A 24861-nucleotide genomic window follows, 5' to 3' on the forward strand; every position below is an offset into this window, starting at 1 on the left:
AGCCTCCTCCCCTCCTTCTTCCCTGACCTTGTGTTACAAACTCGTTTAAACACAGAAGAGCAGAGAAAACTAAGTCTGTGAATAAAGTGGATCGAACCCAAAAAAGTTTGAAATATACCCAAAAAACACGATTAAAACCAAACTAATTTAGATGTTGGTTCAAAAAAATTCATATATTTTATTTAATAGTAAGAGAGGCTAAGAGAAGGAAAGAGAAAAGAAAGAAAGTGATTCACCCCAAGCGGGCCCAGGGACACTTCAGAGACAAAGTCAGAGAAGTGGGTATTTGCTTTATTCGGTGCACCGGGTGTGGGGGGATTCACTCCTCCAAACATACACCAGCATGTCCAAAACCACAATATTATAGGTAAAAGTCATGAATATACATCACATTTCCCAGGATAGGAATGGTTATACAAATCATTTCTCGGAAGTCATTAATATCATTAGCATGTGTGCCACACATGCTCTGTGTGTCCTGGTGGTCTTTGGAGACCCCCAAAGACCACCTCCAGGATGAAGGTCCCAGTAGTCTTCATCACAATGCACTTTTCACCTTTCTCTCTGGAGCATTGTGGCAGGACAAACCCCCCCCCCCCTTCTCTCTCTCCCTGATTGCTGGCCGGAGATTGATGGCTCAGATTAAGTCAATAGCTTAATCCGGACTATCAATGCTGGCGTCTGGAACTCAGAGTGAGACACTGAGAGAATGTGAAGAATTTTCCAGTGACCGTAAATCCACACTCTTTTCCCTATAAAACACCATGAAAATCTCAGCAAAAGTAGAAGCTTTCTACATGCACAATGGAGCGTGAAGTAAAGCCTTCTCCCCTGAGCTTGGATGCAGGCTCTGTGGTTGCTTCCCCGAGGGATTGAGAGAGGATCTGGTGCATCCCCAGCTCCAAAAAATTGGATTTGGTAAGAAGCATTCAGTTTCCTAAATTGTATTCTTCTTTGCTAGCTACAATAATATTAATAGGTACCTTTTTCATTTTTAGCGCTGTATTGTTTTTAATCTCCCTGTTTTGGGCAACATATATATATGTTTGTTTTAGCTATGAATAGCTTTTCATGTTTTGTGTAGTAAAATTTGTCTAGTTCTTTGTTCCGTTCTCACCTGTGTCTAATAAACCATAATCTATTTTTCATTAGACATAAATCGGCTGTCTTTATAAGAACTTATGAGTGAGACTGGGTTTTGACGGTGCTGGTCACTGAATAGGTTTGGTCACTAGTTGCCATAGGCCTAGGCAACTGGTAAAATCCATATACCCTCTGTTTCCACTCATGACAAGCATGCACAGTCCTTTGTGGGATGACTCAGCAGTTTCTGTGTTAGCTTTGAGAAAGAAGTGGTCAAATAGAAAACCCAAATCTATTTGCACTTCAACCATCCTTGTTTCTTTGAGTTTTTGCCCGCTTCCACCAGCACAGCGCCTGTCCAGGGCTGAAGGCTGAACTCTAATTCAAATTCAAATTGTAGCTGACAGCTTCTCAGAGAGGAGTGAATGTAGGTAACAGCTCTGGCCTGATGGCTTATCAGCTAAGATGTACAAGCATGCATTTGAAACCAGCACAGAAACCGCTGAATCATCCATGAAGGACCTTCACCCTGGAGGGGTCTTTGGGGGTCTCCAAAGACCACCAGGACATACAGAGAATGCGTGGTGCACATGCTAATGGTATTAATGACTTCTGAGAAATGATTTGTATAACCACTCCTATCCTGGAGAATGTAATGAATATTCATGAATTTTACCTATAACACTGTGTCTTTGGGGGTACTGAGGTGTGTGTGTTTGGTGGAAAGAATTCCCCCACACCCAGTGCATCGAATAAAGCAAATATCCACTTCTCTGACTTGGTCTCTGAAGTGTTTCTGGGCCCTATCGGGGCGAATCAGCTTCAAACAGATTCTTGTCCCTCTTATCTTGATAAGATTAAGGGAATCCTGTTTTTCTAGGTTTTAGGATTCACATATTCTGTCTCTCAATGGTTAATTTGAGTTACTTATTGACCACTCCTTTCTCAAAAGAAAAAGAGTTGTGCGTGGGGGGTGAGGGGACAGGGAGAGAGTGACAGAGTTTAGATAGAAACATATAACCCATCTGAGGGTCCCAACAACGTCTCATGGGTTCCCTCCATCTGGTCTTCTGGATGGTGATGGTCCCCGGCTGCTGCACCAAAAATTATAGACTCCAGTGGATTAATATATGTTTTGAGCTAGGTGGGAACCCCCACGTGCCTCCCCTGGGGAGGGCAAGTTTGACGCTATCTCTTGCAACACTGTGGATCTGTTGCATCATGTTGCAGTGCTCTGGTGTAGGGTCTGGGTACCACTTTGGGGGGGCCTTTGATGGGCCATGATGATTTAGGGTAAAATAGAAATTATTAATTTAAAAGAACTAGAAGCTGGATAGTAATAATAATATTTTTGAACTGATTTAGAGGGCCAGAGATTGGATAATGATTTACTAAGATTTGCCTGCTGAAAACCATTTATTATTCACCTGGTGATTTTGTGCCTACCTAGTATCGGGGAGGATAGAGAGAAGAGAGCCAAATAATTGAGAAAAACCACTAAGTGTGACTGAGCATCCTGCCCTTGGACCCCAAGACTGGTACAAGTTGGTTCTCATGCTTGGACTTGGAGCAAGAACTAAGGGAGCATGCGCAAGGGAACAGGGTGAACAGTTCATCGTGAGGAAGACTATCGATTTTGCCATCATTAATTATTTGGGACCCTTGCCCACAATTAATCTGAGACACTGCGCTTCGCGAGCATATTTAAATGAACTTTGAACTCATTATAATACGAAGCAGGGATAGGTAATGAATATGTATAGGGGCTTTGTCTAACTTTATGCATATGTAATCTGTAAACTAATATAAACCAAGTGAAGTGCTGCTAAGGGTGTGTGTGCTTTTGGAGGGGCTACCCCCCCATGCACCCCAGCTGGAATAAACACATACCTACTTCATAACTATCTGAGTTGTGGAGTCAATTTCATGCCTCAATGACACCCCCTCAGCTGCCCTTCATGTGGATAAGCTTTTCCCAGGGTGAAGGGGCCCCTGCAGCTTGGCTCCTCTGCACAGCGGAGGATGGGTGTTCACTGTCTCTGACCAGAGGCTTTTTCGCTACACACCCAAAGCCTCTCTTCCCCCCACACTTTGGTGTGAGGGTCTGTTCGAGCTTGTCAGCTAATAGCCCTGGGGCTATGGTCTCAACCTCAAAAGTGCTAAGCTTGTGCTCTGTAAATGTATTTTTCTCCCCCAGCCCTGAGTGGTTACTTTATCTTATCTTCATCAATGGACAGTGAACAGTGTAGTTCAGGGCCCCATTCAGGGTTCTGATGGTTTTCTCTGCAGCTTTTGTACAGTTTTGCTATAATAGGCAAAAGTCCTTCATGAAAATGCGAAAGCCATAAATTATAACATTTTAGTCTCTGACACCTTGGTGTCTTCAGGGTTGCTTCTCTTACATATTCTCACTCATTTCTCCAGCTGCAAGTTCTCATCACAATTTTTCTTTTCCCCCTTCTTAAATATGTTATCCCAGGGATGCTACCACTGTCACTGATTGGCTCGGCCATGGCCAGTGGCAGATCTGTCCTGGAGCTGGCTGGCATTGGCTCTACTGGACATGGGGGAAGCCTCTAGCTTTTTCACAGAAGCCCCCCTTGTAGCCTCCCTGCCCCCCGACTACTGAAACCTGTCCACACAAACCCTATACACCATACAAATGACTACAGTTCACAGACAGGACTCCCTATACATTGCCTTCAAGAAATGTTTTCCTATGGTCTCTACAGTGACACTAGCCAACAAGCTAACAGAGACAGTTCTCTGCCTGTCTTTCAGGAGGACAAGCTCCACGCTATCTGCTGCAGAAGCAGGTTTGTTTTCTTGTCAGCCAGAATTCACACATGTAGTAAACACAATTAAACAGTAAAAATGCAGTTGATCAGAAGTGAGGTTATCTTCCTTTCCTTTGCATGTTTATTTAACAAGCCATTTCTTATGTCTTCCCCCAGTGCCCTGGCACATCACTTCAGATTTGGAACATGAGGTTGTGCACAGCAGCGTCTGTGCTCTATGGGCAGTGTTTTGGGAGGGAATCGGGCAGCACAGCTGCTGCTCTGTGTCTTTCATTCCCACTTCTCTAATTCCCCTGCCTGCTGTGGCTCATCCCCTGCCCACCTCCAGCCCCTCACCAGACAGTCAGGTAGAATGGAAGGTCAAGGTATGCTCTTACTACAGTGTGCTGGTTTGGGCTGTCGTAGAGATAACTTTCTTCCCAGTTGCTGGTATGGGGCTGTGTTTTGGATTTGTGCTGAACGCAGGGTTGATAATATAGTGTTGGAAAACACAGTTTTCCAGCAAAACTTGTGTTAACTAAATAAACCTGAACAAAGCCTCAGCATACTCAGGCCTCAGTAAAAATCCTAACAGGCCGCAGTAGCTCACTTTCCTGAGAACGCTTTGTGGGAAGGTGCCAAGAAGGTGCAGCTGTGCCTGTATGCTTTTAGAGTACCGTGAGAAGTATGCTGGGAGTGAACTTGTGATTAACAAAGAATGAGGGGGAAAACCCTGTAGACGTGAGAACAAGCTGCAAATACGTGTGTAACTATAATTAGTAACATCTGTAACAGTATATAAGTTTCTCGTTTGGTGAAATAAATTGAAGCTTGCTTTATCTCACATTGAGACTGCCGTGAGTTTCCTCGCGCTGCTCGTCAATATAGAGGTGTTTTTGTTATTGCTGAGTAGGGCTTGTACACAGCCTTTTCTGCTTCTCGTGCTGCCATGCTGGCAAGGAGGCTGGGGGTGCATGGTGAAATAAAGCAAGTAGATCCAACAGAAAAGTTCTTTCAGACAGAGCATTCCTTTATTGCAGCTATGGCCAGGCTGGGAACATATTGGGAATTTATTTGCCATAAACGTGTCCAACAAAGCAACGCTTTCCAGGGGTTTAAATCCACTGTATCATTCAAGACCTCCCCACAGCTCCCTCCCAGAGTCTGCCCATCTTCTTGCATCAGTGATGCCTTCTCAAAGTTCTTCTTGCTGCTCTTTTATGGAGCAAGACTGACATCTACTGTCCTTTTCTTGATATCATTGGGAGGAGAGGACGTCAGCTCTTTATCAGCTATCGTCTTCATCACTTTATCCTTTTGATGAACTTTCAGGTTCACAACTTCCCACGCATGTACATTCCACTTCTGCTGAATCCCAGTTTTCTTATTATTTTAATTACCACTAAGACAGTGCATTTATCCTTAGTTAAAGGACAACCCAAACCTCGTCTTAGCTAAACAATACTTTACTGAATTTGCTCCTCTAGCTAAACAATTCTCTAATGATTAAGTTTTCTGGGGTGTATAGGTCTATGGAGTAATTTCCTGCAGGTGCAGTAAGGCTACTTCTTAATTTTCCAAGGGTTTCTATCTTGCTCTACTGAAACAGATTTAAACTGAAAAGAGCTAAGATAATAAAGTCCAAAAAACCATAAATTCCTTAGTTAACTAAAACACAGCTCCTTGCAAAATTTGGATGACCAAAAGACTGATAGCTCAATAAGAAATAACTCCTTTTCAATGGGAATTTGTGAAGACATACAGCCTGGACAGGTGACCCAAACTGACCAAAGGGATATTCCAGGCTACATAATTCTCAGTATATAAAGCTGAATGAAAAAGGAGGAAGAATGGGATACTCAGAGTTGCAGTGTTTGTCTACCCAAGTCATCATCTCCTGCAGATGGCTGAACACCTGCCTGCCCATGGGAAGCAGAGAATGAATTCCTTGCTTTGCTTTTGTTTGTGTGTATGGCTTTTGCTTTCCCTATTAAACTGTCTTTATCTCAACCCACAAGTTTTCTAGCTTTTACCCCTCCAGTTCTCTCCCTGATCCCACTGGTGGGGGAGTGAAAGAGCAGCGGTATGGGGCTTGGCTGCTGGCTGGGGTTAAACCACCAGGAAGTTCAAATACCACATGATTTGGCAGACTTAGGGAAAAAGATCTTTTTGCATTTTTGAAATGGGGGTTGTGCCTTGCATTATAAATAAAATCTGTAATTTCTAAAATTCAGAGAAGCACGTGTGATTTTTCTCTGTACGACTTCTAACAACAACTTGTTAACTTGGCTGGGGGGATTTTGAATAGCAAATACACAGAAAATATTTTTTCTGTTCTCAGTATTTCTCTACTCTTAAAATAATATTTTTCTCCTTAATTTGCATTTAGACTGCGCTCTTCGTAGCATCTCCTGTCTGCAGCCCTGGTACGAGCTCTCAGTTGCAAGCATAAGAAATTCCCCTCTGGTGTAATGCACTCGCAGAAAGACAATAGAGAAGATTTTCTTTTTTAAACTGTCGAAGGTAATTTATTAAGAAGGTTAAGTGTGCACTGAAGACTGCATGGGCAAGGAGGCTGGTATTTGAGTGGCAGAAGCCATACTCCAAACCTGGTGTGCCAAAGAGCTGACGGGAGGTCGAGCAGTGACTCTCTGCAAGAGCTGTGAGGTGGTGGCAGGGCCTGGCTTCACACCTTCCTGGTCCCCATGGCCCACCAGCATGAAGGCTAAAAGTTTGGCACCAGATGCTACAGCTTATTGACCTCACCATCTCCAGCCTGGACCAAAAAAACAACAAAGACAAATCTTTTACACATGGAGTGGTGCCAGCAGCAGGACCATACCAGATGATCTGTATTTTCTCCTTCAAGGAGTGAGGAATCTCTGAGGTGGGGCACAATTTGAAAAACATTTAATCCCCTCTTCTGCAAAAAGGACACTTCTTTCAACAAGCAAAGCCAAGCTCAGCAAAAATTTTCTCTGTGTTCTGTTGGCATAGCAGAAATCCATGCAAGGCTGTGGAAAACTTAAATTTGGGACTTACTGGAAGCCAGACTGAGCTGGTTAAATAAACATGACAACTCTTCAGTTGTCACGTGGGAAAGAGCTTCAGATGTTCTTTCTAGAATAACCAATTTGGAAATTATCATGAAAGCATAACTAAGTTGTAAAGCATGCATATCCTTCAAATTATTTTACATCAATAAAACCCATTCATTACTATTATATATTCACATAACCCTCATTGTAGTGGGTTGACTTTGGCTGGGTTCCAGGTGCCCACCAAGCCACTATCACTCCCCTTCCCAGTGGGACAAAGGAGAGAAAATATGATGGAAAACAAATAGTAGGTTGAGATAAGTGTGGCAGGACGCTCACCCCTCCCCCTTCTCTCTCTCCCTGATCAGTCCCAAGAAATGGATGGCTCAGATTAGGTTGATAGCCTAATCAAGAGCTATCTGGTGCAAGTGACTGAAAGTCTGAAAAGACACTCCCCTGTGGAATGTAGAGAGAATGTGAAAAAGTTTTAGTGACCACAAATACACACTTTTTTCCTATAAAAAGCTCACGAATCTCAGAAAAGGTAGAAACTTTCTACATGGACATTGAAGTGTGAAGTAAAGTCTTCTCCCCTGGGCTTGGACGCAGGCTCTGTGGTTACTTCCCATGGGATTGGGTGAGGAAGTCTAATGTATTCCAGCTCCAAAATTGGATTTGGTAAGATCATTGGTTTCCTAAATTGTATTATTCCGGCTAACTTATAGGTACCTTTCTTAACTTGCATTATAGTTCAAGCAAGCATTTCTTAACTTGCATTTTTGGAACTATTTTTATAGTTCAAGCAAGCTTTTACCCCATAATTGCATTTTAGCTATTATAGTGTTGCAATTATGCATTCATTGTGTGTCTATGTATGTCAATCTGTTCTATGTTTGTATGTTTGTTATTTTCTGTATCTAATAAATGGTATTTTTAGACAAATCGGCCAAATATCAAAGAATCTTGCAAACAGGACTAAGTCTTGGGGAACTAGCTATCTTAAAGCCTGGCAAACTGCAAAAACTCATAAAGCTCCTGTCTCCCATGCAAGACAATAAGGCAGTTTACTAAAGCAAAAAAAGGGAAAGTTTGCACATGCATAAGCAGAGGAGAAAAATTAATCTCTACTTCCCATCAGCGAGCAATGTTCCGACATTTCCCGGGAAGCAGGGCTTCAGCATGCATAGTCTTTGCTCCAGAAGGCAAACATAAAATAACAAATGCCCCCCAGTTCTTCCTTCCTCCCTTAGCTTTTATATCTGAGCTGAGATGTCATATGGTTTGGAATATTCCTTTGGTTAATTTGGGTCAGCTGGCCTAATTGTGTCCCCTCCCAAGATCTTGCCCATAACCAGCCCCTTGATTGGGGGGGGAAATCTTAGAGAGACAGTGCTGATGCTGTGCCAGTGCTGCTCATCAGTAGCCAAAATACACTGGTGTGTTATCAGTACCTCTCCAGGTACCAATGCAAAGTACAGCACTGTGAGGGCTGCTAAGGGAAAATGAACTCTCAGACCCGATACAAACGCTAAACCATTAACCACTAAATGCATTATGAATTTTTTGTCGTTAAAAAATAAGTAGAAAATTTTATAATTGCTGAAAGGAATTCAAGGGGAAAACTTGCAACAAATAATACTGCTTTGTTAATGCATATAGATTCATCCTGATCCTATACTGGAATTTCCTTTAAAACCTAGGCAGACTACAACTGGAGGCCAGCAATGTATGACAAGAGCTTATACATAGGCTTAAGCATAAATTTGCTTGCATTTTTGAAGTGCCTTAAATGAAGTGTTGAATTATTAGTGAAACAACCTTAAAATAACTTAATAGAAGGAAACATTTAGCTTATTTTAAGTCTATCAAAGAACCTTGCCAAAGCACACATAAAAAAGCCAATATACCTTATTTTAAAAAGGAATTATTTGTTCTGAAATGTGATTTTTAATTTGTTCAGTATCTACTGAAGCTTGCAAGACTTAGTTTAGTGATTCCTAGAAAAAAAGTTGTTTAAAAAACTTTGCAAACAGCATTACTAACAATAACATTCCATATTTCATCTCAACTTTTCTCAAAATACTTCTCCATAGCTTAGAGTCCTTGCATTTGAATCAACATGAGCAAAACGTTGACCAGATTCATTGCTGCCAAGGATGCATCAATCCACACAGGTTTCTAATGGTGAAAGGGAGGAGGACAGCATGAAGGAACAGGGAAGAAGATAGCAGCTCTTTATGTGCATCCCTGCTTGAAAACAAGGGTCTTGCTCAGAGATGCCTGAGTGGAGGACAGGACCTGTGGTAACCAGTAATGCCTCCTAGCCTGCAACTCCTAACTGGTCTCACTCCAGGCTGTACACCATTAACATTTTCCCCTACTGCATCCTCATTAATATATACATTGTCCTCAGCACCTCCCAGTTCCCCATGCCACCCTTGCAGACTGTAGAGGCAGAGCAAGCCCCCTTTGGCCTAAGTAAACCTGCAGAAACATAACCTGGTTTCTGAATTAAAAGATGTGAACATCGAGCATTGGTTTGGACAAACCAGTGAGCAAGATGTATTTCAAAACAAAAGCAGAACTATGACAGCCCTAGAAAAGGCTAGCACATACTTTAGGAAAAAGAAACAAGAGTCACCTCCTAATGCATATTAGCTGGTATTAGCTGGATACAAATCTGGAATTTCCTTTTTAATTTTTTTTTTAGCTCCAGCTCTACAGATTCTGTAAAGTCATGCCCATACATTTAAAGCTTCTGGTCTGATGAAAAGACCTTCTGTCAGGAGATCGTGTTCCAGTGATCAGGTGTCTTGGTTTGAAAGACAGGTGTCTGTTAAGGAAGGGGGGAGCCTCCCCTAGAATAGCTAATATGACCCCCCTTCCCTCCGAATTATTATAACTTTGAAATCAAGGGCTTTCAGGCAAAGATATGGGAAAAGGAATAACAGTTCTTTACTAGCACCTATAACAAGGCAAACAAGCAACAACAACAGTAGCAACAACAACCAAAACCAGAAAACTTGGTGGCAGCTTTCTCTGGGCTGCCAGGCACTTTCCCGTTTGGTGCAGTTATGGTCACAGCCAGCAGGGGCGCTGTTGGGCTCCCAGCTGGGCAGAGCAGGTGCGATGACTCCTGCGCAGGGAGAGCTGTGGCACGAGGTCAACTCCCTGTCTCACATGGATAATGGCAGACGGGCCAGACAGCAGGACAGGGTACAGGGAGCTCAAAAGCAGCAAACTGGAACTGCAGGGCTGGCTGGGCTAGCAAGCAAGAGATGGCAGAAACTCCACAGTTGTGGCAGAAGCCGCAGTGCATTCCGGCAGGCAGGGGCGCGGGGCAGGGACAGTCAGGCCCCTCTGCAGCAGCTGCTAACCCAGCTGGGGAGATGTGTGCTCCAGGAGGGGGAAGAGGGTTGGAATCCCGTGCTTTTTCCCAAATGAAAGCTCACCCAGTAAGGAAGAAATGCAGATGCTGGGCTCCGGAGGTCACAGAGAACTCTCTCCTAGCTGCGGAAGCTTGTCTGTCTCCTCCGATGTCCCGGAAGCAAGAGAGGCAGGGGCTGCCCCTGATGCCTGATGGTTTTTTGTCCTTTCTCTTTATACTCTTTTTATACCCTTTTTATATACTTTTTACCCTTTCCCATTCCTATACTTTTCACTCCCTGTATCTTAGCCCCACGTTTATAACCCTTGTGCTCTAGCCCAGTTCAGAATTCTTTGGGGAAGACGAAACATCCCCACAATCTCAAGAACACGAGGCACCAACCTTGAACGGAGCCTCATCTCTGGAACATGTTTTTGTAAACTAAGTTGTAGCCCTTTTGGGGAGGAGGTAATTAGAATAAGGAGGCAATTACTTCATTTGTTAGGTTTCTTATTGGGGAATTTTAGATAGATATGTTAATTGGTGAAGTCCATAAAATTGTATACGCGTTGTATCCGGGGCCCTTTTTTTTTGTCATGGTACCACCTTTGATGTTGGTGCACCTGAGATCATATTAAACCAAGGTAATACCCTTTTCCCTATACTGCAGTGTCTGCACCTCATTTTTACCAGCATTTTAGGCATCACCCCCAACTCTCTTTTTCTTAGCCCAGTTCTTCCCCCCAGAGAAACCCTGGGATAGGAGGAGTGCAGCCAGGTGCCCTCCCCCCCTGACCTGGTAACTTCTTTTGTCTCTCTTAAGTATCAAGAGTTAAGGTGTCTTAGCAACAGATGGGACAAAAATTCCCAAAGAGAAAGAAAACAAAAGGAACAAACCCTACCCTCCAACATCAGGATTAGCTTTCAAACAGTAAAGGGGGGCTGGATCAAAGACACTGCAAAAAGCCTTGCTACGTCTATTTCTGTTCTTAAAGGTGGTGAAATGCAGATGTGAATGCTGCTTTTCATTGTCCGAGGACTGATGTTAAACAGGCAGCAATGCTCACTGAATGCTACTAAAGACTTAAGAGAAACTCTCAAGTTTCAGGGCTTGTTTTGAAATATGAGTTTAGAGAACACAAGATAACACATTTTAAAAGGGTCATTTATAGCAATTGAATCATAGAATCATTAAGGTAGAAAAGACCTGTCTCTTCTGCTGGGTGTGAAGGTCCTGCCTCTTCCTCGTCATTCACTATGCAAATGGATTTTGTCTTGGATTTTCTTTTCTGAACAGGGGCAACTGCTACCAAGTTAGGCTGTCCTGGCTCAGCTCTGGTTTGTGTGGACACGGTGCCCATTGATTTGTTTCTTTTTCTCCTTCTGGCTCAGCTCTGGTTTGTGTGGATGTCATGGTTTGACACTAGTAAAATGCCAGGCACCCACGAAAGCTGCTCAATCACCCTCCCCTGCTACAGCTGGACAGAAGAAAGAAAATTTAACAAAGGGTCCATGAGTTGAGAAAGGGGCTGGGAGAAAACACTCCAAGGGCAAAACAGGCTCAACTTAGAGATATAAAGTGCATTTATTATTAACAAGATCGGAGCAGGATAATGAGAAGTAAAATAAGCCCTTAAAAACACCCTTTCCCCCTCCAATGCCTCCCTCCTTCCCACCAACAGCAAAGGGAGACAGGACATGGGGGTTTTGGTCAGTTTGTCACCCAAAGTTTTCTTCCACTGCTCAGGGAGAGAAGTCCTTCCCTGGCTACACCGTAGGGGTCCCTTCCCACAGGAGGTAGTCCTCTTCAAACTTCTCCAACGTAGCTCCAGTCTCATGAAAGTCCTCCCCAAACTGCTGTGGTGTGGGTCACTCTTCCACGGGGTGCAGTCCTTCAAGGACAGTCTGCTCCAGCCTGGAAGCAACGGCCCCTCTCTCCACCAGGTCTCCCATTGGATGACAGCCTCCTCCAGGCATCCACCCACTCCAGCATGGGCACCTCCCTCACAGGCTGCAGGTGGATCTCTGCATCCCCCATGGACCTCCATGGGCTGCAGGAGGACAGCCTGATTCACCATGGTCTTCACTATGGCCTGCAGAGGAATCTTGACTCTGGCACCTGAAGCACCTCCTCTCCCTCCTTCTTCACTGACCTTGGTGTCTGCATGTTTGTCTCACACATTCTCTCCCCGCTCTTCTCTGGCTGAAAATTACAACTGCGCCACTCACCTTTGTTTTTCTTTCTTCTTAAATATGTTATCACAGAGGTGTCACCATCATCTCTAATTCTTCCAGCCTTGGCCAGTGGCATGTTGTCTCAAAACTGAGACAAATTTAGGAAAAAACACTCTGGAATGAGTCATCTCCTCTAAAAAGGGTTCCAACAATCCCTTTCCACCAAAAGGAAATGAATACTAATGGATGAAAGTGAAAAAAAACCCTAACAGCTTATTAACAAACAGAATGCCCACAAGACAGGGGGAAAAAAGTAAATAAATGCTGGATATAAAACTTTCAGACCTTACCCACATACACACACTGGAATAAAACCTCAAAATGACAGGGAAAAAATACCAGCTCATGCCACGCAGTAGAAGATGGCACCAGATTCAGGCTCAGGGAAAAAAATCAAACAGGAGCTTCGGCAACAGATGAAAAATCTAGTGACTCTCTGGCGTCGACCTCCTTTCCACCAGCAGATAAAGCAGCTGGGCTTGGTGTGCTTTCTCTCCCCGGCTCAGCTTTCCCAAGGCTTGGGGCTGAAAATGGAGTGGCACCTCTCCCACCGATCCTGAGTGACCCCTCTCCTGCAGGTCCAATTTACTCTGGTCTCAGACTAAACAATCTGTCCAGTTCACCTCGAAAATTTGCCAAAGGATTGCTGCTGCAGCCTCTCCAAGGCCAGGGAAGGGAAAAAACTTCTTGCCTGAGCTAACAAAAACCAAGTTAGCCAAGCAAAAAAACCCTGACCATACTGCACCCCCAGATGCCCAGGGAGTGAGGCTTTGAAAAAGCCCGCCAAAGGGCCCAAGGCTCCCCCCTCCCCTGGACCCACCTTAAAGATACAGCAACCATTTTTGGGCATAAAGCAGAGGATCAAGGAATAGACTGTCATCATAAATCACCCCAAAACACATGTCCATCCTTGGAGCTATCAGGGATTGGCTCTGCAGACATGGTGGAAGCTTCTAGCAGCTTCTCACAGAAGCCACCTCTGTGACCCCCGCCCCCCCGCTACCAAAAAAAACCAAGCCATGCAAAACCAACACAGTGGGCACGGTGCCTGTTGACTTGTTTCCTTTCTTTTCCTCCTGAATGTGCTGTACCATACCAAGCAGTGTCTGGTAGGCAGTGACCAGTGAGAAAGGAGTAGTCAAATAGAAAACCCAAATCTATTTGCACTTCAACCATTCTTGTTTCTTTGAGCTTTTGTCCCTTCCACCAGCACGGCACCTGTCAGTTCTGGCCTTGTGGATTCCCTTAATCTTATCAAGATAAAAGGGGGCAAAAGGAATCCTTTTGCCATTGAGCACAAGAAATCGCTAATAATATTAATGACTTATGAGAAGTAATTTGTATAACCACTCCTATCCTGAAGAATGTAATGAATATTCATGAATTTTACCTATAACACTGTGTCTTTGGGGTACTGAGGTATGTGTGTTTGGTGGAAACAATTCCCCACACATCCGGTGCACCGAATAAAGCAAATACCCACTTCTCTGACTTGGTCTCTGAAGTGTCTCTGAGCTCGATTGGGGTGAATCACCAGGGCCCAGCATGTTACAATAAGTTGCTTATCTCTGGAGCTGTCAGAGCATTTTCCCTTCATGTGAAAAATGAGGTCCACTCTCCTGTTAGGATTAAAAAGGTTTAATAAAAGACAATAGGAGACAGAGAAAAGCAAAAGGTCAGTGCTGGGTGCTTTGGCATTCAGCCAAAAAAGCACACCTGGTATGGACAGAGACACCCTTTACATACTCTTCAGCCTGATGCATATTCATAAACAGTTATGCATATTCATATTTTTCTCCAAACTATTTTGCATGTTCTGGGAATTGACCCGCCTCCTCGGAGCATGTGCAGTCATCTTTCATTGATTCTGTTATCACTCCCAGATTGTGGTTTCTGCAGGCGACAGGTGCTGATAGTTGGAGTGTCAGTGGCAGGGTCCGTTCATGGGATGTTATCCAGTTCAAGCAGACAGCTCAAGCATTCTAATAAAACTATAACAGCTATTCTACTACTATTTCTAAACTCAGCTAGCACTAGAAAGAAAGGCCTTAGTCATCATTACACAGCAATTTTTCACAGCAAGGCTACCTCTATAAGAAAAGAATTAAAATCATACACATAGTATCCATTGTAATATTTGCGAAAAGCCAACATTATGATATGTATTTATCACAATTCCTCCTCTTTTTTTTTTACAAATCATTTGGCTTGAGCAGTAATTCTTGTTTTTTTATCTCCACCATTCGCTCATTTCTTTCACAAATCAACTTTGCTTCTTCAAAGGGGTCTTTCTTATTATTTTGTTTCTTTAACACCATGATCTTTTGTGCCGTTCCAGATGTAGCCAATTTTGGGTCCACAGGCATAGTTACTACTTGCATACCTTGGACTACATTTGGCTAATCAGCCAAATAAAACAGGGGATCAGGCAAGGAAGAAATATCAAACCAACTGTTGCTCATTAAAGGAAAAAGCCTAGCTTTTTCCACCATTCTACTCCTAATGCATTATCCCACCAGTTAGATTTTAGCATTGATTCCCATTTTTGGATCAGTACATGGGCTATTTTTCTGATATCCTTGGCTATATCTAGGATGGCATCTCCATGAACATCTATTTTTAAACAACAATCTGATGTATTAAATTTTCCACAGACACCCCCTTATTCAGCTAATAAATAGTCTAAAGCCAACCTATTCTGATAAACTGCAGCTCTTGTTTGCCTTTGTTGATCTGATATCAACTCCGATGCCCAAGCAGTTTTGTTCGTTATTATTTCTACAACTGCTTGGAGTCTTATGATACGATTCAGTGTTGTTATGTGTCCTTCCCGTCCCTGACCCCGCCCCCCTGACCCCTTCTTGCTGGATGTGAGTCAGGACCACCTCCCATCCCTAGAGATAAAAACCCCAGCAAGATCCGGAAGGGGTCTCTTTGGTTCTGGACTCGTATGGAACTTGCACCCTCCCTTGTCTTCCCTTCCCCCTCCTCAGTCTCCCCACTCCTCCCCTGTTTTCCACAATAAAAACACCATGGAGACCAGGAATGAAACAGCTGCCTTTCTAAACCTGCGACGCTTCTACAAGGACTGCGTCTGACCAGTCCCACAGCTCGTGGCCATAGAACAACCACCCTGCGGGTTCCTGCTTTGGGGCGGCTCTCTCCCCTGCAGCAGGAGAGAGCTGCCTTGGGATTCTGCACTGCTGCAATTCAGCATATAGATTTGGGGTTCGATATACCCAACTCCCATCTTGTGCCCAGGTGGCTGGCCCATATGTTTCCAGTATGCGTTAAGGGGGCCATTCCTCCTCTCCCCATTTTTGAAATCCACCAATCACTGTTCTTTTATTTCTTCTTAAATCCTCATAAACTGGTACTCCTAGTTGATCTTCATCTGGTCCTGGTAAGAGGAAAAATCCTGGCTGTATGATCCCCAGAGTGCAACTTCCTTTCCACCGGGGGGGGAGTTTTGGGTATTCTCTTTTCCCACATATCCAAAATAAGCCATCTGGTGCTTTCCAATAATCATTTCTCTGTTGATTTATATTCTCCCAAAATTTGGATATTTCTGGGATCCCAAAATAAAGATTCTTGCCTGTATCATTACATTGAAACAGTCTGATTTCATTATTATACTTACAATTTTTCCCTTTTGTTTTTTTCTGGGCCCAATACAGAGTTAGTTCCTCTGGGATCCACCATGTAAGTTCCATTACTAACTTTATACCTCTTACAGGGAGTATTTCCTACTTTGTGAAGAAAATTTTTCCCTGAGCGCCAGAGACATTCTTCTCCTATCACTGTTGAAGTCAAAATCCACACTTCTGGTCGGTTTTCCCCTCTTATATTTGTCCAATTCCACTTAAGGAGTTTGATGGGGCCTAAACTGCTGCCTTTCCATGGCCATTCCTCTGTCATTAAGGCCCCTCCACAAACCCAACAGTTGGTTATGTTTAGTTCCTTACTTATCCTCTCCCCCAATTCCACAAACAGGTTTTTCCCAATTCTTGAGATATCTACCTCTTTTTCTAGTTGTTACCTGAGTTTTGTATACAGATCCTGACGTGGAGCTGATACAGAGTTGGACTGCTGTGCTGGCTTCGCCTTCTTGCTTATTGTTTGTTCTTTTACCAAGTCCTGAACTCTACCCTTAAGGGCAAATGTAAAACAAACCCACCTTTCCTCCTTTGGACATTCACTTCCCAACCTATTACCACTCGTTCCTAAATTCTCTGCAATCCAATATTTTTCCCATTTTGCATACAGGTACCTAGTTTGGATGGGTTATAACAGTGGCTGTTGACATGGGTGTGAGTAATAAGAAAGGAACCTCGGGTTCGTTCCATGTAAAGCATTTGGTAGCACTTGCGACATGATTGTGCTGGCATCCCAGAAGGGAAGAGACAAAAAATGAGTGACAATAGAAGGAATAATAGAGGTCTGGTATGGCTTATACCCCTACCTCTCATGCTTATGGGGTTGCTACCCATAGCAGGTGTATATGATCTTCTCAGTGGCGAATACAGTGGTCAATCCTGGTCTTGCCCTCTATCTCCTCGTCACTTCCTTTTTGCTATTTTCCAGGCAAATTGCTTTTGACACCTTTTAATTGTAGTTTCCCACTGTTCCTCAGGCACCTCCCACTCAACAGGCACTAGTAATTCCCATCCACAGAGAAAAGTTATTATTTCAGTCCTTTCTATTTCTACTTGGGCAGGAAATAAATCTGGTACCTGGCACTTTCTACAAGGGTGATGTTTTTGTGAACTACAATACCAATTTTTCCCACATCTTATTCATTTACATTTAACCCAGCTAGCATGTCCAGTATGGGGATGTTTCAAACAGGGTATATGGTACGGTACTGATGGAGGTTGTAATATCTCTTCTTTATACAAGTCACAGGCTAAAGCAAAAACATGAAGACCCTCTGCCCGAAACAGTCCTGAACCTCTGGTTTGGGGTGGAAGTATTCCTCCCCAAGGGGGGTATCGGAGGCTCCTCAAAACTTGTCCAGGTGGCACTTGGAACCACTGATATAAACTTGGCCCCACTTCCCAGTTAGGTGTGATCCTCAGTACATTCTCTGGATCATTTGGGTCTTCCCAGTTCATTACCACCCAGTCCTTGCTTAAGAGTAAACTTGGCATCACCCGGCTTAGATGTTATAGTCCACTCCTTAGGTTCCTCCACAGGTCCTTTGATTCTGCTGGCGTGGATCCACCCTCTTTCTCTGGTCCGGACCACTGCCTCTGTCGTCAGTAGTACCTGAAAAGGACCTTTCCATTGTGGAGTTAAAGATTGCTCTTTCCACGTTTTCACCAGCACCCATTCCCCTGGATGGATATTATGGATTTTAAATTCTAAGGGTGTGGTTTGAGGGATTATCCCTTTCAACCTCAAATTTTCAAGTATTTTTGCAATTGTGGTGGCATATTTTCTAATACTTATTTCTCCCATTTCATAAGTAGCAGTTTCATGTTGGGTGGTCAGAAAGGGCAGCCCAAACATCATCTCATAAGGTGACACTCCCAGGTCTGACCTGCGTTGTGCTCGGATTCTCAACAGAGCCAATGGTAAACATGTTACCCAGGACATTTGTGTTTCAATCATCAGTTTTGTTAAAGTTCTTTTTAAAGTCTGATTCATTCTCTCCACCCTACCCGTGTGGCAAGCACAGACTCTTTCCCATGGGAATTTTTCTCTTCTTCTTCCTGTGTTCTATAAACAAAGATAAAGTTTGGATGTTATTGAAACAGTCTCTGGAAAGATAGGTGGTTCAAGCCTGGCCAATCGGCCTAGGGGGAGGTTTTGAATTGGCCCAATCCGGATGACCTTTTGAAAGTCTATATAAGTTTTAGAATTAATTAATAAAATCAGAATTTTGCCACATTCGACACAGCCTGGTTCTTGCACTCTGCTAGCGGTTCAACAGCGACATACCCGAACTCTGTGGATGCCATGGGGTATGTAATTCCCATTTTATTCCCAAGGCTTGAGTTATCTGCTGTAATACTCTTGATGTAAAATGTGTCCCCCTATCTGAGTCTATTCTATTAACCATTCCATACCTGGGAATAATTTGTTCCAAAAGGGTTTTACATACTACATTAGCTGTAGCTCTGACAGTAGGGACTGCTTCTACCCAATGAGTCAAATGGTCTATTATTACCAATAGAAACTTCCACCTCTGTACTTGGGGAAGTACAGTAAAGTCCACTTGGATACTCTGGAGTGGTCTCAGAGATTATTCACGACCCCCTGGGGTTATTTTTCTCATTACTTTTTTATTTACTTTCTGGGAAGTAATAAATTTTTCAGTTACTTGTTTTGCCACTCCAAAGATCCCAATACATCCATAATTCCTTAAAAAATGATCACATAATGCCTGAGTACCCCAATGAGTCTTTTGATGCATATTTTCTAATATTTTTCTAGTTAGTGGCTTATTAAGCAACTGCCTCCCATCAGAAAGCCTCCACTTCCCAGACTGATCTTGTTTCCCCCCTATTTTACTTAATTCTTCTGCTTCATTAAACTTTGGAATTTTCAATTCTTCCTTGTACGGGGTCAAAATTAACATAACCTTTTCCATCCCATTTTCTGCTGCATCTCTAACTTCTTGATCTGCCAAGTTATTCCCTCTTATTTCTCGGGTCATTCCCTTTTGGTGTCCCTTGACATGCACTATAGCTATTTCTTCAGGTAATTTTAATGCCTCTAAAACCTCTAAAATGAGTCCTTCATGTATCAGTCCCTTTCCTTTTGAATTCAATAACCCCCTTTCTTCCCAAATTTTTCCAAAAGTGTGTACTACTCCAAAGGCATACTTTGAATCAGTATATATGGTCCCTTTTTTTTTGCCAAATATTCTAATACCCTTTTCAGAGCATATAACTCACAAGACTGAGCTGACCAATTTGAAGGTAATTTCCCTTTTTCGATAGTTTGCATATTCCTCCCATCAACCAGGGCATATCCTGACACTCTTTTTCCTTGAATGCATCTAGATGACCCATCCACAAATATTTTTTCTCCTTCTAGGAGGGCCTGTTCTACTAAGTCTTCCCGAATCTTAGTTTGATATTGTATAATTTCTAAACAATTATGTGTTAAATTATCTTTTGGTTCTCCATATAAAAATTGAGCTGGATTCAAACTCTTGTTTATTTCTAGTGTCAGGTCATTACCATTTATTAGAATTGCTTCATATTTTAATATTCTGGAATCTGTTAACCACTTTTCAGCTTTTTGATTTGATATATTTCGAACTGCATGAGGGGTACCCACAATGAGCTTACTTCCAAAAGTCAGTTTACGGCTCTCTTCTACTAAAATAGCAGTTGCTGCTATAGCTTGAATACACACTGGCCAGCCATAACTTACTGGGTCTAGTAATTTAGATAAAAAGGCCACTTGCCTTTTTACCCCTCCCCATTCGTGGACTAAAACTCCATGAGCCACTCCACCTTCCACACTCATACAGGTAAAAGGGCTTTTCCAATGAAGGTAAACTCAAAGCTGGTACTGAAGCCAGCTTAGACTTCAATTTTTCTAATTTATTGTCATCGTCCTTAGTCCACTCTATAAGGTCTCCTTCTGCCAATACTTCATATAAAAATTTTACTGTTTGAGTATATCCTTCAATCCATAATCTACAGTATCCCAATAATCCAAGTAGTCTTCTTACTCCCTTCTTTGAAGAAGGGGGGAGAGATAAAATCCCAGCAATCCTTTTCAGGATTTAGCTTTCGGCTGCCTTTACTTATTAGGTGTCCAAGATATTTTACTTCTGATTCTACAAACTGCAATTTCCCCTTTGACACTCTTAATCCCCTTTCCCCAAGATTCAAAAGTCCTATAGTTAGGGAAGGTAGCTTCCCTAACTTCAGTTTCCACTTCCCCTGATAATAAAAGATCATCCACATATTGGATAATCCGTATTCCAGGGGGAGTGGGGAAAGCCTGTAGTATTTCTTCTAAAGCCTGTCCAAACAAACCCGGGGATTCAGTAAATCCTTGTGGTAGTGTCCACCTTAGCTGCTGCTTTCTCCCAGTAGTCGGATCTTCCCACTCAAAGGCAAAAATATTCCGACTATCCTCTGCCAAAGGGCAGGCCCAAAAGACATCTTTAAGATCTACTACACTAAACCACTGGTGCTGAGGTTGGAATTTACTTAAAAGAGTATAGGGGTTTGGTACCACTGGATAACGTGTCCAAGTCCTCTTGTTAACTTCCCTCAAATCTTGTACCAATTTGTAAGCCCCATCAGACTTCTTTACTGGGAGAATAGGGGTGTTATGAGGAGACATACAAATCTCCAACGTCCCATCCTTTATCAAACCTTCTATTACCGGTTTTAACCCTTCTCTCCCCTCCAGGGATATAGGGTACTGGCAGACATGTATGGAACATTCTTCTCTCTCAATCGTGACCCTTATAGGGTCAATATTCAACCCTCCCCTATTTCCTTCCCTAGCCCAAACATCTTTGTTAATTCTTCCTTCATCTTCCTGACCAAGTTTCAGCACTTTAGCTGTCATCTTTCCTTCCTCTGGTATAACCCCTATTCCTAACTGTATTTGCAAGTCCCTCCCCAGTAAATTACAACCTGCTCCAGGAACTAATAAGACATTTTCCATCTCTCTTCTGGTTTCTCCTTCAATTACTACATTTTTAATTACTGGTACTTTAAATCCTTCTTTTGCTCCTGTTACTTTTATAGTGTCATTACTTATACTACACCCTCTAGGGACATTCACCACACAAGTTCTTTCTGCCCCAGTATCTACTATAAATTCTAATACTTCCTCTTGGGGGCCTACTTTTAAAATTATCAAGGGCTCTAGATGGTATTTATCCCCCAGAAAATAGAGCCCCTGACTTCCCTATTCTTCTTCTAGGTTTATCGGTTTATCTCTTGAAATATTTTCAGGTTCTTCCTTAGATGAGGACATTCTCTTTTATAATGTCCTTCTTCCCCACAATAAAAGCAGGTCTTTCTGGTTTACTCCTGAGATTGTGGTCGTACTGGGATTCTATTTTCCCCTTCTCCTTGTCTCTGAAACCTGAATGTTTAGGAATGGTACCTGCGGGCATCAGATTCCTTTGAGAGTTACCCTCCCGCATAGCAGCAATCATGATTTTTGCTTCTGCTTTGGCTTTCTCTTCATCTCTCCTTACATAGATCCGTTGGGATTCTCTTAACAGATCATTTAATGCTTCCTCCTGCCAATCTTCAATCTTTTCTAACTTTCTCCTAATATCTGGCCAGGCATGGGTGACAAAGTTAACTCTCAATAGAGTCTGCTCTGCTATGCTTTCAGGGTCTATTCCAGAGTACTGTTTCATATCTTTTCAGAGTCATTCTAACCATTCCGTTGGAGTTTCTTCCCTTCCTTGTTGCCCGCCGAATGCTTTGCTTACATTTTGTCCCCGGGGTGCTGCCTCCTTTATTCCTTTGATTATTAAATTACGATAATCAATCATATGCCCTCTCCCTGCCTCCTCATTGTGATTCCAGTTAGGAGGTGCTATTGACATCTTCTGGTCTCCTGGGGTACCTTGTATATTATCTCTTTCCCAAATTCTCATTCCAGCAGCTCTAATCATCTGCCTTTCTTCTTGGGAAAATATAATACTCATTATTGAGTGCATCTCTTCCCAAGTATAAATATTGGGGCCCAAAAATTGATCTAATTCCTCAGCTACACCTATGGGATCCTCTAATAACCCTGTAATTTCCTTCTTAAAATTTCTGACCTCGAAGGAGGTCAGAGGGGCATTTACCAAACCTATGCCCCCTGTACACCCCCCATGGGGACTTCTCGTAAGGGGAATAAATTAATTTCTTGATCCCTCCCTTTCTGCTCTTCAATCCCCATAACCTTAGAGGAGACCCTTTTCCCTCGTTTTGGAGTAGTGGCGGGGAGGGATTATCAAGCTGCCTTTGAGTCCTGACTGAGTTTCTTCTAGTATTCTGATATGGTGCCCCGTTACCGAAATTCAGGGCTACCGGAGTCAGGGCAAAAGCAGAAGAGGCAGCTGAGTCCTCCAGGGTCATAGAGTTGGGGCCGGAAGTGGATCGGGCAGCCGGCGGAAACAGAACTACAGCAGGGGCGGGAGTAGGTTGCACACTTCCTGTAGCCACGTGGGCAGAAGTGCCAGCTGGAGCCGGGCTGGCTGGGTCCATTATGGGGGCCCCCAGCGCAGATGCGATAGGATCGGGGGCATGGGGTAGGGCACCCGGCTGAAGCGGGGAGCTGTGGCGTTTAAGCCTGGCCAGACTCCGGCATGTCCGGCTGCTGGAGGCAGAGCGGGACCCTCTGCACCCTGCACAAACGGCGGTGGGAGTGACTCCAGGGGATCCCAACCTTTCCTTTCTTTTTCCTTTGCTCCTTCTGTCTCTGGGGTTTCCGATATCTTAAAGACTTTTACTCCCAAGGGTCCCGTTTCCCCTGTCCAACAAGAGGCATATTCTCTCTCTTCTGAATTAATCGGTTCTTTTGAGTTTATAAACCGGTTCAAAGCCTGGCAGATCCAAGCTTCAAAAGACCCATACCTAGGCCAGTAGACAGAGTAAGATCTTATTTTTTCCTTTGGCCATTCGATCATACAATACTGAATCATCTTTACTTCTTTCTTCTCCGTATGAGGATCACTCTCCCAATTAGCTAACTTAATTCCCAGGGGTATATCTGCTATTATCTTTGTACTCCCTTTTTTCCTGAACCTATTTTACTTCCTTTTTGCCCCATTTTTTCCTTTTCCTCCCTGGCCCCTTTCTTTGTTCTCACCCACGCCTTTACCTCCTTTATAGCACAAAAAAACCCTTTCCTGTATATTATATCCACCTCCTTCCAAATACCAGAGTTTAAGCCAATCACATGTCTTTCCATTCATTCACGTTCTCCCACCTTTATTTTCTTATATCATTCATTCTCACTCACAACAACACAATAATAAAGCAATTTTTACTTTTAACTGATTTGTCAATATTCCCCACAGATTCTGTGTTTTAAATAAAATGGTAAACTCTCAAATATTGTCCTCCAGTCCCAGATTCTCTTGGGTCTATTATCCCACACTTCCCGTCCAGAGTACTTTTTCTCTAGTCTTTGTGTGTTTTTACCCTCAATCCAGCAATTTTTCCCTTCCTTGGAATTGGGGACTTTGACTCTCGTCCCCTGTCTCCCAGTGGATTTCTACCAGGAAACTCTGGGTTCCTTTTTCCCAGGGGTCCAACCCCTTCCCTGGGACACTGTCCCAGTTACCCCGGGGAATCTTTCGCTCCTTTTTCCTTACACTTCGTCTCCTTCCTGGCCGTGTTTCCGCGAAACATAGGAACCGCAGTATCAAAGACTCCTCACTCGCTTCACAAGTCTGAAGTAGCCAGCCCGCGTCTCACACACACACAGTCAATCCTCCATATCCGCCCCTTCCCAGAAAATACAATCCATGTTTTCTGTCGGAATCTTCGTGCACAAAAAATTTGTGGGGCTTCCCTGCTGCAGCTTTTTTAGGGAGCCTTCCCTCTTTCTTTTGCTTTTATGCATCCCTTCTTGTTCACAGGATTCTAACCTGCTACCTGCCGGTTCCCGCTAGAAGAAACAGAGCGGGCCGCCGAACTTGGCAGGGTGCGCCTCCCCCACTCAGAATCTCCCAGGGTCCCGGAGGCGAGGTGTTGATCCCAGATGATCCCCCCAATTGTGAAAAACGAGGTCCACTCTCCTGTTAGGATTAAAAAGGTTTAATAAAAGACAATAGGAGACAGAGAAAAGCAAAAGGTCAGTGCTGGGTGCTTTGGCATTCAGCCAAAAAAGCACACCTGGTATGGACAGAGACACCCTTTACATACTCTTCAGCCTAATGCATATTCATAAACAGTTATGCATATTCATATTTTTTTCCAAACTATTTTGCATGTTCTGGGAATTGACCCGCCTCCTCGGAGCATGTGCAGTCGTCTTTCATTGATTCTGTTATCACTCCCAGATTGTGGTTTCTGCAGGCGACAGGTGCTGATAGTTGGAGTGTCAGTGGCAGGGTCCGTTCATGGGATGTTATCCAGTTCAAGCAGACAGCTCAAGCATTCTAATAAAACTATAACAGCTATTCTACTACTATTTCTAAACTCAGCTAGCACTAGAAAGAAAGGCCTTAGTCATCATTACACAGCAATTTTTCACAGCAAGGCTACCTCTATAAGAAAAGAGTTAAAATCATACACATAGTATCCATTGTAATATTTGCGAAAAGCCAACATTATGATATGTATTTATTACACTTCACATATCCCAATTACTTTAACATGGTCCTGTAGTTGTTCAGGGGTGAACTTCCAGATCATTGGAGGAGGGT

At 43.3% G+C, this 24861-nt stretch overlaps 2 protein-coding genes and 1 long non-coding RNA gene across 4 annotated transcripts in view; all 3 read right to left on the reverse strand.

The window, feature by feature from the left end:
- Nucleotides 1-24861, reverse strand: part of LOC146425670 (uncharacterized) — a 420136-nt gene that overhangs the window by 147695 nt on the left and 247580 nt on the right. The window lies entirely within an intron of this gene.
- Nucleotides 1-24861, reverse strand: part of LOC146425675 (uncharacterized) — a 131100-nt gene that overhangs the window by 39043 nt on the left and 67196 nt on the right. The window lies entirely within an intron of this gene.
- Nucleotides 1-24861, reverse strand: part of LOC146425676 (sorting nexin-18-like) — an 88523-nt gene that overhangs the window by 4382 nt on the left and 59280 nt on the right. Inside the window, exon 2 of one of the 2 annotated variants that reach the window (XM_085041608.1) lies at nucleotides 6227-6636. The exons of the other annotated variant lie outside the window; for it this stretch is intronic. Coding sequence (XP_084897734.1) covers nucleotides 6623-6636 — 14 coding nt within the window. The 3' untranslated portion in view covers nucleotides 6227-6622. Of the gene's footprint in view, nucleotides 1-6226; nucleotides 6637-24861 lie in introns of those variants that run through there. 2 annotated transcript variants of the gene reach the window in all.

The sequence above is a fragment of the Lichenostomus cassidix genome, chromosome W (assembly GCF_008360975.1).
Source record: "Lichenostomus cassidix isolate B80296 chromosome W, HeHo_3.0, whole genome shotgun sequence".
In the NCBI taxonomy this organism is placed as follows: domain Eukaryota; kingdom Metazoa; phylum Chordata; class Aves; order Passeriformes; family Meliphagidae; genus Lichenostomus; species Lichenostomus cassidix.